Source organism: Lepisma saccharinum, chromosome 7, assembly GCF_977018435.1.
Source record: "Lepisma saccharinum chromosome 7, izLepSacc3.1, whole genome shotgun sequence".
Classification (NCBI taxonomy): Eukaryota; Metazoa; Arthropoda; class Insecta; order Zygentoma; family Lepismatidae; genus Lepisma; species Lepisma saccharinum.
Genome location: NC_139235.1, coordinates 69,800,391 through 69,813,075, shown reverse-complemented (window position 1 = coordinate 69,813,075; position 12,685 = coordinate 69,800,391). Strand labels below are relative to the sequence as shown.

General features: G+C 39.9%; 1 protein-coding gene across 2 annotated transcripts in view; it reads left to right on the top strand.

Moving 5' to 3' along the window:
- The window catches only part of RNaseZ (ribonuclease Z), a 46,160-nt gene extending 35,980 nt beyond the window's left edge, over positions 1-10,180 (top strand). For both annotated transcript variants that reach the window (XM_083125406.1, XM_083125405.1), the window contains exon 9: positions 9,319-10,180. In XM_083125406.1, coding sequence (XP_082981532.1) covers positions 9,319-9,480 — 162 coding nt within the window. In that variant the 3' untranslated portion in view covers positions 9,481-10,180. The remainder of the gene's footprint in view (positions 1-9,318) is intronic.
- The last annotated feature ends 2,505 nt before the right edge of the window (positions 10,181-12,685 follow it).

Genomic DNA, 12,685 nt, shown 5'->3' with positions numbered 1-12,685 from the left:
GTGGCATAAATAATTCAAAGATGGCCGGGGAGATGTCGAAGACTAACAACGTGCTGGACATCCGACATCGATCCGAAATGCTGAAAATGTGGCCAAAGTGCGAGAACTTCTTCTTCGCCGGTTAAGTGTTCGTTTGATAGCACATGAGTTAAATTTACTGAAATACACTGTGCATTCAATTGTGGCCGATGATGATTAGGGTCCGCTGCATCCGAAGGGAGATTGCCGATTCCTGGTTGCTGCATCACGACAATGCACCCAGTCACACGTCTCCAATTGTGAGGAAGGCACTGACCAAACATTGTGCACGATACCCTACAGTCCAGATATGGCTCCCCCAACTTCTTTTTGTTCCTTCGGATGAAAAGGAGCCTGAAAGGGCATAGTTTCGGGACGATTGAGGCTGTCGAAGCAGCTTCCGCTTCGACGGGGTGCCTGAACAGCTTTGCAGTTGCCAACTTCCAGGGGGCGTATGAAGAGTGAAAAAAGTGCTGGCAGCGGTGTATTGATGTAGGAGGGTCATATTTTGAAGAATATTAACACACTGCACATATATCTTCAATAAATGTCTTTTTATGACTTCAGTCCCGATACGTATAGAACAAACCTTGTGTGTAAGGCTGAAATGGAGAACACATCTACTTTGTACCCTTGAATTTTTGCAAAGTTCACCTTGAAAACTGGGAATTATACTCGAATTTTATGAAGGTCGTAGAGTGGCCACCCTGAATCAGTCAATACTATAAATAACATTCGGTACACACGTGAAAGATACATGAAAAGAACCACAAACTCACCAAGTTTATACACTCTGTACAAATGTTCGATATGTGCCCCTTTGGTTACACGACACACGTCCACACGATAATCGAGCGCATTCCATACATTTTGTAGCATAGTCCTGTCAATGGTCTGCACTGCAGCATTGATGCGGTCTTTGAGCTCGACTAAGGATTGTGGTAGTGGGGGTACGTAAACAAGGTCCTTAACGTACCTCCACAGGAAGAAGTCGTGACAGTTGAATGAGGTTCGCCAAAGGTGAATGTTTTCTGTGCAGTGTCACAAACAAAGATGTATGGGCCATTTTTTTCGCTGAGCAAACTGTGACTGGTAAGTGTTACCTGGATACGTTGCAGTTGTGGTTGTTCCCGCAACTCAGTGTTCGTGACTACCTAAACAATGAACTTCCGCATCTCTGGATTGGGCGTATTTGTGGATGACCTAGCTTTGTTCCCCTGGCCTCCCAGATCTCCTGATTTAACACCCTGCGACCTTCCTGTGTGGGTATGTTAAGAACCTTGTTTACGTACCCCCACTACCACAATCCTTAGTAGAGTTCAAAGACCGCATCAGTACTGCAGTGCAGACCATTGACAGGACTATGCTACAAAATGTATGGAATGAGCTCGAGTATCATCTGGACGTGTGTCATGTAACCAAAGGGGCACATATCGAACATTTGTAGAGGGTGTATAAACTTGGTGAGTTTGTGGTTCTTTTCATATATCTTTCATGTGTGTACGTGTAATACTTTTGAAAATATAGCCTTTTCAAAATGAATTAATCATTTATGCTAGCCCTGTATTTAGAATCCTCCTAAAATGTTGTTTGTGTATTGATTGTTGCCATAAGATGATATGTGCATTGTGGAAAGGATATAATATCAAATGTAACATGTTCTGTAGGCTGATTTTCACTTAGTGTATATGAGGCACATGTCAAAAAAAAAAAAGGGCCGATAATTTTTTAACTTGGGACGTGCAACACTGATGAAGGTGCCTGCACGGAAGCATGCTTTAGTATTCTGTGACTGCAACAGAGGTACGAGGTGTATTCGTAAAGTAAGTACCACTTGCAAATATTGCCGCTGTAGAGATGCAGTTGCGACCGTGTGATTTCTCGCTGACGTCCTTCATCTGTTAGTTAGCCAAAGGCACACGTGGGAGCAGGTCATGTTTTTTCTTCGTAGTTTTCTGAAGGTTTGAAATGTTCAAGAAAATCAATCGGCCCGCCGACGGTGAAGTCTGGTCTGTGATCTATTTTCTCAATGCAAGAATGGTAGAATTCTTGCCTAGAGGACAGACCACCAACAAAGATGCCTGCTGTGACACATTAATCCGGCTGCATCGTGCAATTCAAAACAAAAGACGTGGAATGCTTAGCGAAGGCATTGTGTTGCTTCACGACAATGCTCGTCCGCATGTGGCCCAACAAACTCAAAATGTCATCACGTCATTCAGCTGGGAACAATTTGTCCATCCGCCAACAGCCCTGACTTGGCACCAAGTGACTACCATCTCGTTCTTCATCTGAAGAAGAAGTTTCTTCCTGGTCAGCATTTCGACAAGGATGACGATGTCGAAGCAGCAGTACATGGATGGCTTTCGTCACAGGCGGGAGGGAACATTCGATGATGATGGAATACAAAAACTAGTGCCACGCTACAACAAATGCTTGAACAATGGTGGAAACTATGTAGAAAAGTAGTTTAAGGTCTGTAGAATGCAATGTAAATAAAAAAAGGTACGAAACTATTTTACTTTATTTCTTACACCCATTTGGTACTTACTTTCCGAATACGCCTTGTATATTTCTCAGTGTGGAGGTGCGTACATGCAAGTAGCAGGAAGTTGAAATGGCTGCTGTAATGAAAATCCCTCCAAATGCTAAAGGACTGAGTGCAGCTGACATTCATCGGGAATTGTATGCCATTTATGGACCAACAGTAATGAGTGAAGGAAAGGTAAAACAATGGTGCCGTGCTTTTCGGGAAGGACGTTCAAATGTTCATGATGAGCGGAGCAACAGGCCTAGTGTTCAGACGGATGACCTTGTGCAATGTGTTGGTGAGTAAGTGCGATCCAATTGCTGTTTCACCATTACTGGTCTAGAGTCGTTTTCACGTTCAGAAGACACAATGGGCTCTTATGGGAAATACGAGCGCGCTGTTGTCAAATTTCTGGATTTACAAATTTATCTTAAGTAAAATCGGTACCTGCAGTTTTGCAGGAAATTTTGTAGAGAATACGATGGTGAACACAAAAAACTGGTAACTTGCTTACATAATTTTAGATAAATTAAAAACGCAAATTTTCTGTGAAAACACAATTTTTACATTGTTTTCATTCCTAACGTTGAAACATGCCGTAAAATTGAAGCTTTCATTATGAAAAAAATTGACACTGTTTTTTAATTGTCATGGGTGACGGTGGTACTCAGAATTTATCAATACTTTAAAGCATATTTGCATTAAAAAATATTCAAATAAAGTATGTGGAGATTTTTTATATTCGTGCAGTAGAAAATGTCGTCGCTGGCCATTTTTTGTTCTGTAATTCCAAGTAAAAACTTCCAGCGACAAAGTTGTGGAGAAAATAATGAAATTATTTTTTATAACCACTCAAAGGTTCCCAGAAATATTACTTCCATGCATTTGGAGTTTCTTTTTAACCCGAACCGCGCGCGAAGTAAGGAGACGTTGTCTGGCCATCTTGAGCCGACTCACCGCAGCATTCCGGCTATCACCACAAAGTTTTCCAGTTGTTATTTTATTTCCATTCAGTAAAAATATGAACTTCATGCAGTTTGTTATAATAGAATTGAAATTACTTAAATTTAATAATTGACAATTATTTCCAATGCTGCTGTTGTGAGCAACATTAGTGCTGTTGCAAATACACGTTGTTTTCGTTTACATTACTGTCGACATTAATGCTGAAATGAAGATCACCTTTCAGTTTCCAACGTACACATAAATTCATAGACACCATATTAACCTTTGAAAGGCTTTCCAACACGTGACAAAATATGGGGCTTCAAGATAGAAATATGACATGCCTTGCTTGAGTCATTCACGTCTTATCAGTTCACGTGGGCCATAACTCATTTGTTTGTTTGGGTTGCAACTTGAATCTAACCCATGTGCCAGGGTCCCCTTACTTGAGTGAGAGATCTGCTTTGGTCTGTTTAGACTTTTTCCCTCTCCCGAAAAAGTGTTTTCAGTTGTGTGAGCTCTCAGTGATTTTTACTTTTTTAAGTGATTTCTGAAGTGTCATATTCGTGCATTACACTCGCATGTGTAGTGATCACAATGGATCATAGTAAAAAGGGTAACTGTAATGTTCACAGTATAATATTAATGTTAATAATTACATATAATTATCATTATATATACAAAATATGTAACACCTTCATTGTGAAGGAAGCTCATCCCGGCGACATGAGCTAGCGCCGTATTGGCAACACTGTGCGGTTTCTCCATAAGCGCCGTTGTCTCTTCTGAACGTGAAAACGACTCTAGATAAGGAGTTTCCTGAAGTGTCTGATAAAACATTGCACCGAATTGTAACGGACAATCTGGGTTATTGCAAACCATGTGCGAGGTGGGTGCCAAAAATGTTGGGGATGACTTGTTTTCTCACATAGTGACTGGAGACAATACCTGGATATTGTACGTCACTGGTGAGTCAAAGCAGCAATCCATGCAATGGTGTCACTATGGTTCACCGAAACCAAAGAAATTCAAGCAAACACCATCACATTGCAAAATCATGGCAACTGTGTTTTGGGACCAAAAAGGTGTAACCCTCGAGGAATTCCTGGACAAACAATCACAGCAGATGTGTATTGCCAAACACTGTCTAATCTGCAACATGCCATCCAAAACCGGCAAAGAGGAATGTTAAGGTCTGGAATTCTGCTTATTCATGACAACACCCGCCCGCACACAGCTGACTATATTGTTGCGACAATTCAAAAATTCCAATTGGAACATTTTAATCACCCACCATACAGTCCCAATCTTGCCCCAAGTGATTACTTTCTGTTCCTTCACCTCAAAAAGTGTCTTGCTTCGCAACGTTTCGATGATAGTGATGTTCTCAAGACATCAGTTCTCGACTGGCTGAGATCCCAGGCAGCAGATTTCTACGCAGAGGGTCTACGTAAACTTGTTCCACAGTACATGCTTGAAGCATGATGGTGACTATGTAGAAAAATAGCCAGGGTTATGCACTTGTATAGCATCGCTTGATTTTATTCTCTATAATAACCAATCGGCCCTTTTTTTTTTACATGCCCCTCGTAGATAAAATCTACCTAAAAAAGTTGTGTTTGTGTATCGATTGCCTAGATTTGTCAGAGCTGTAGAGAGCTGCCAGTTATGCTTCAGTTTCCACAAAGGTGTAAATCTAGTAAATGAAACTTAGGGACCAGTATTTTCCAAATACATTCTTCGGTTACAGGGATTCTGACTTCATTTAATACCCCACTCACACCCTAAAAGAGACTGACTTCCCATGTAATGAGGAATTCGAAAGTACTCTTGTGCACATTTCTGGCTTTACTGGAAATATTTCTGCATTACATACATATTTTACAGTTTTATAGGACAAAGTCCAGGGCCCTGTATATAACTATATAGTGTGTGTACTTTAATCTACTTAGAACTAGAAATACGAGGTGCATCCAGAAAGTAAGTTTCCCTATTTTTTAAAAAAAACAACAACACAGTTTCAGGAAACCATTTATTGGCAACAGATACAGCAAAGGTTCAGCTATTTTTCAACATAGCAACCACCAGAATTGAGACACTTGTCGTATCGTGGTATCAACTTTTGGATCCCACTGTCGTAGAACTCTGCCGCCTGTGAATGGAACCAGCGTGTGACAGACACCTTCAGCTCTTCGTCGTTGCCAAAACGCTCACCGGAGGACAGGAATTTCTTGAGGTGCAAGAAAACGTGAAAATCGCTGGGAGCCAGATCAGGACTGTAAGGTGGATGATCAAACAACTCCCAGCCAAATTCCGTCAAAACAGCTGCTGTGCGCCGAGCCGTATGTGGACAAGCATTGTCATGGAGGAGCACAACACCTGCAGTAAGCATACCACACCTCTTGTTTTGAATGGCACGTCGCAATTTCCTTAGTGTTTCACAGTAATGGTCAGCATTCACCGTTTCACCTCTGGGGAGGAAATCAATGAGCAAAATGCCCTTCCTGTCCCAAAACACGGTGCACATCACTTTCTGTACCGACAGCGTCTGTTTGAATTTCTTCTTGACCGGAGATCCACTATGCCGCCAATGCATTGACTGCTGCTTGGTTTCCGGGGTGAAGTGCGAAATCCACGTCTCATCGCCCATGACGATCCTGTCGAGGAAATCATCGTCCTCATCAAGGTACTGTTGCAGGAATGTCAGTGCTGCTCCTGAACGTTTCATTTTGTGTTCGGGTGTCAGGTTTTTCGGCACCCACCTGGCACACAATTTTTTGAACAGCAGGCGCTGCGTGACAATCTCATGCAACACGGATCGCGATATCTGCGGAAAAAGGCTGCTCAACTCCGTAATCGTGAAGCGACGGTTCTCTACGATGCGCTGCCGCACCAGCTCAACCAGATCATCAGTGATGAGGGACGGACGCCCACTGCGCTCTTCATCATGGACACACTGACGACCTTCCGAAAACTGCCGACACCAGCGATGCACAATCTGCTTACTCATAATGTTCGGCCCATAGACCTCACAGAGCTGACGATGAATGTCAATTGGCGCAATGCTTTGTGCATTCAGGAACTTTATCACCAACCAAACCTCGCATGCGGCGGGAGAAGGAATACGAACTTCCATTTCGGACCACTGCTGCCTCGCTACTGGCATGCGGCGGGAGAAGGAATACGAGCTTCCACTTCGGACCACTGCTGCCTCGCTACTGGCGCCGGGCGGGATCTGTCCGCCTGGCATATGATTGATACGTCTTAGCTCTGCTGCGCATGCGCAATTTACACGGCTCATTATGTTTACTTTCACGGGAAAAAAATAGGGAAACTTACTTTCTGGATGCGCCTCGTAATTTATTCAATTATTCTTTTCAGTTAAATCAACTTGCATAGCCCAAATTGTAGCATCAGCATGGTAGACAAAACAAAATAATTGAGGAGCCATTTTTTTTTAATACAGACTAAAAAAAGCCATGAATCCAACTAAGATAAGCTATGAAATGTGATCTTAAAACATTTAATTTATTAATTAATACAAGATCGGATTAAAAGTAATTATTTCTTGCACTGGAGTAGCCTTCCTAATGAAGGGCCAACTGGTATGCAATATATTCCAATATATGACCGACTCTACCAAAGCACTGCAGATTTAAAATTCAGCCAGTACAGTGCAAAAAATGTATAATGCCATGTTTATTACTCTGATTTAATGGTGATACACATGATGCAGAAAAAACAGAAATATTAATGCTGTTCTCGTTATTTTAAAAAAGGTAATGGAAATTTCCGTAAGCGAACTCAAATATTAAAAAGTCATATTTTAGGCGTGTGCGACTTACTCACGTTAGGAATATTAAAAGTATAATATGAAAATATATACACTATGAAATACTTACGTTTCGTGCAGGCCCGCAGCCAGGCAGGGATCAACCCCCCATGCATTGTCTCAGCACCCAGTCATTAGGTAAAACTATTTTATAATTTGTTTGTAGTGACAAGTGAAAATGTAGGCAGCGGATATTATGTGGTCACAACTTCACGACAGAACGAAGATCAGCTATCACATTCCTTCATCTTCTTTCTGAACTGAAGTCTAAGTAGCAGAAAGTACAGGGTGTCAACAAATGATTGAAAGTGGTTTCATGATGTTACTGTACATGTATTATTGAACGTATCACGAAGTAACTTTGCAGTTTTGTAGAGAAACTCAACAAGTTTTGTGACAAGTTATGGAAGTTTTCTGTTCGCCGTGGCACCGTTGGGCATATTCGTGACTTTCCGGAACTCAATGCTTTTTGTGCACTCTCAAAATTTAGAGTTTACGGCCGTTTCTTCTCCAGCAAACAACCATTACAGAATATGGGTATCTTGACATGTTAGAAAATTGGCTCATGACACAGTTCGAGACAGACAGTGAGAACTTATCCACCAGTTGGATGGTACTCTGCCTCAGTTCCATCACGATGTCCACAAAATCTTCACCACCAGAGTATCAAACTATGGGTTGGTCGTTGTGGAAATAATGATCAAGAACTCCTGTCATTCCCTCACGGTAACTTTTTTTGTGTGTGGGGTTGTGTGAAGGATCTAGTGTTTGTGCCTTCATTACCGAGTGATCTAGGATAACTGCTGACTCGTATCATCAGTGCTTTTGATCGAATTGATAGGTACATGAATCATTGCATTTGGGAATAACTTGATTATAAAGTTTATGTCTGCAGAATCACGAAGAGGGGGCATATCGAACACTTGTAATGAGTCACGAAAATTGTTCAGTTTCTCTACAAAACTGTAAAGTTACTTCACAATATCTTCAATAGACGTACAGTAACATTGTGAAACTGCTTCATTCATTTGTAGACATGCTGTGTTTAGTAGGTTGTATAGAGTTTAGAAAGTTCTTGCATAGCAGGGCCGTAGTCAGGCTGAGCTCCCCCTTGACATTAGGCAAAACTATTTTGTATAATTTGTTTGCAGTGGAGTGAAAATGTAGACAGCAGATATTATTTTGCTCAGCTTGGTGAAGGATAAATTCACAGAACATAAACTTAATCTTGTTTATGAGCTGAAGTCAAAGTAGCGACAAGTATTTAGAAGATTCTATAGACTATAGAATGTCCTTTCACAGAGGAGCTTCATTGTTGCGGTCTCCCGTTTAAGACAGAAATCTGTGACTTTGACTGCATCAAAGGTGAACGGTTCCTAAGTTTTGGGAACAAAGGTGAGTTTTATTCCATCAGCTGGGGGTGAAATGTACTGTAGCCACTATGATTGAATATTGTGCATTTCTTTTGTACGATATAAATATCTATCAAAAAAAGTAGTGTGTAGTATGTGTATGTGTAGCAATTAACACTTCAAGAGATGTTTTAGAAGATACCTATAGAAAAATGTACTATTTGTGTGATATTTTTTTTTTATTAATTTAATGACCCCCCCCCCACACACACACAGAAATAATTTACCTTCATTTAACACTGTTAAATTTTTGAAAAATGGACTTGGTTTACAAAGCTGCCCCCCCCCCCCCTTTGGAGATCAATTCTATCTACGGGCCTGGTTTCGTGAGTATGTGTTTTGTGAAAAAATATTTCGGGATCCTACTGTTCCCTTCTTCAGGTTTTCGTCTATGTCAGAATGATCATTACATAGCAGCATAAGTTAAAGCAAAAAATAATTTAGAACAGACTTTAAAAATTCAGGTGCCCAGTGAAAATTTTTATGTGCCATGGCAACTGGGCATCCTGTATTTTTCTATATCTTGTTTTGTCAACAACCTAAACTACAGATGTAAGTGATATATATGTTGTTATTTTCAGGTTAGCCTTAGTGATCTAACGTTGCTGCCTCTAATGTATCCTGCCCTGAAACTCATGTTTGCAGAGCACTATGAAGAGATGGAACAGAAGACTGCAAAGCGATTGATGAAAATTGAAAGAGAGAAACTAAAGCAGACAGCAGTGGAAGTGGGAAACTCATGAAATAATGCAAAGCCAAGGTTTGATAATCTCAAGAGTAATATAAGCCAATTAGGTGTGCTTGATTATCCTGCCCCTACGGATCTTTTCTCTTCTGCAGGGAGCTTCCAGACCGAAGTGACAAGCGACACAGCTCTCTTCAGTCTATAAGCCATGCCATTGATAAACATCGCCCAGCCTGACACATGCTGCTTGTCATGTTGCTCGAGTTTGAAAGGTTGATTTTTTTTTCCCCCTCATGGGTGGTTTACAAGACACTTGTCGCTTCGGTGTGAGAGCTCCCTAAGACTGGTCATGCAACAGTGTGATTGTCAAAAAGCATATCTTTATGTTTATAATTAGGGGTGTGCAGGATAGAAAATGTTTAGTTGTGATGGAAATTTTTTTCAATCCAGACTTTCAGGATGGGAAATGGTCCAAATTTCCACACACTGTTGAAATCTTGCTATTTTTTCCTTAAGTGATTGTTTTTTGCATTTCTGAAATAAAAACAATTTCCAGACACTTACCATGCAAAAAACATCGATAATTAACCACTTTTAAATATGACTATTTGGGATCCCGAACAGTCTCGAAGCCATTTCCAAACGTTAAGATGAGGGTGGGATTTTTTTATACCGATCCTGGTACTGACTTTTCAGGATCCCGCACTCTCCTATTTACAATGTAAGAAAAAATGAAGTTTTCTTTACCGCTAAGCAACTGTAGCTGCACTTGCATCTTTATCTGTTGTCTACAAGAACAACTATGCTGAAATTGTCATCAGATTTCTTATTTACCGAACTTACATTTTCTCTGCTACCACATTGTGAATGTCATAACTTGTGAAACACGAAAGTAAATCATTACTAGTGGATGCGTTTTCAGAACTTCGCAAAAAAGCAATTGTGTGGATTCAAGGTTTTTGTAGCATTCAGGCAATACATGTATTTTTTCACGATTGTTTTGCGTAATTACAATAAAACTCCACAAAACATGCACAGAACAGAAGTTTCTTTTCATGTCATTTCTGACAATTTTATTATATACGTACTCTTATCTTTCCAAAATTTCCTGGAACTGTTATTGAGATATGGCATGAAAGATTAGGAAATTGGACTTGCTCCTTACTCTGTACCAAATATAGAGAAGAGAAATCATAAAGTAGCTTTTTTTTTCTTTATGAATTGAGTGGTGTTAATCTAATATGAAAATTCTTACACTGAAAAATCTCATGAATTTGAAAATTGCTTTCTGAAAGTTTTTGTTACAAAATTGCCTGAATTTCATGTGAAAGAAAGGAGTTTATGAAAGAACAACTTACATATGCTTGTTACATATAAATATTTTGGGGTCATACATATAGAGACATACTTGTATATATAATATATATATTTAATGTGTAAATAAACTGAGTTTTCATATTTAAAAAGAACTGAACACTTTCATAGATACCTTTACTACAATAAGTTGAATGGTTGATATAAATTTATATTCTCTACTATTTTCCCCTATGAACAGAGCAAAGAGACTTTTAAATCCTGTCAAATACATCAGAATTATGTGTAGTAATGTTCCTTAACTAGCACTTGAACCTTTCATCCAACTTATGGAGAAGATTGTTGCTGTCACCATTAGTGTCACTGATAACACAATGGTAACACCAGTCTTGTATTCATGATGGATGTGGTAAACGCAGTTTAAGAATTACTGCATGCAAAATAATCTAACAGTGGTTTTTATTTGATTTTGTCTGACGTTTCGTTCTGGTTTCCCAGAACTTGTTCAAGCTACACTTACAACACAACCACCTCACATGGCTAGTCAGTCTACACTTCTGTGAGGTTGTGTTGTAAGTGTAGCTTGAAAAAGTTCTGGGAAATCCGAACGAAATTTCGCAGATAAAATCAAATAAAAACCACTAAAAATAAATGTGTTAACCAATTTTTGTACATGCAAAATAATCTATGTGAACCTTCAAGAAGAACATTGATATTAAGAATTATTCCGTGAAATGTCGTATTTCCGCGTTGCACAATTTAATGGTTATTTCAGATTAATTTCTAGGACAAACTGTCTTCATTCACTAAGGGTACGGCGTCACTGCTTTGTTTGTTCCCGGGTGGTGGTAGTGGCATGTGTATTCTGGCTTGCATCGTCTGTATGCTTTCTGGTGGCTCTGCTTGGTGTGGTGCAGTTCCTGTTCCTCGCATGGCTGGAGGGGGGTTTGAGTATGTGCACTGCATCTTTTTCCAGTCTGGGTTCTTTTGGGTTTCTATGACAGATTGTTGGGTGAAGTATGGATGTGGAGGAGATTGTGTGGTTAGTGGAGTGGAGGTGTTGAGAAAGGCCTGATTTTTGGTGTCTTATGTGTTCATCAATCCTTTCTTGGACAGTGCAGATGGTTCTGCCAATGTAGCTGTTGCAACATTGGCATGTGGCCTTATAAACAAAACTTGCATCCCCTGATGTCCACACATACTTCATCCAACCGGCTGTCAGAGAAAACAGAAAGCACAGCAGACAGACGTAAGCCATCAAACGGGAGAAAATGCAACTACCGCCGCCCAGGAACAAACAAAGCAGTGATGCGGTACCATCTCTGCTGCAGAAGCTGTACCCTTAGTGAATGAAGACAGTGTCTTCAAAATTAATCAGAACTAACTATTAAATTGTGCAATGTGGAAATATGACGTTTCATGTAAATAACCAGCCTCGTAGTCAAAGGGTTCAATTCCACGTGGAGGCACATTACACAGTGGTTTGGCCCCTACTTTAAAACTGAATACAGTGGAACCTCGGATTTTACGTTTTTCAAGGGATGAGGCTGGAGAAACGTTACATGCAGGAAAATATAAAAACCGATGAAAATTATAAAATATTTTGCTATGTTGGGACCATCAAGATTGAATGTTATGATGTGCGAAAATGTAAAATCAGGTTCCACTGTATATAGAATCTGAGCATAAAGTAGACAAACCTTGACTGTCCACTTTTACAGGAACACTGCTTCTTAGCAGGGCTGCGAGATATATATTGAGTTGATACATATTGATATTGACAGAACCAGTATTGCAGATACAAAAAAATATTGATATAAAATTTACTGATAACATAAAATTCCAAATATTCATGAAAATGTTAATAATCATTAACCTTCTTCATTGACTATTTACCTTCCAAAAGGTAAATTGTTTTTCAACATTTACAAACAAAGCATATATTCATA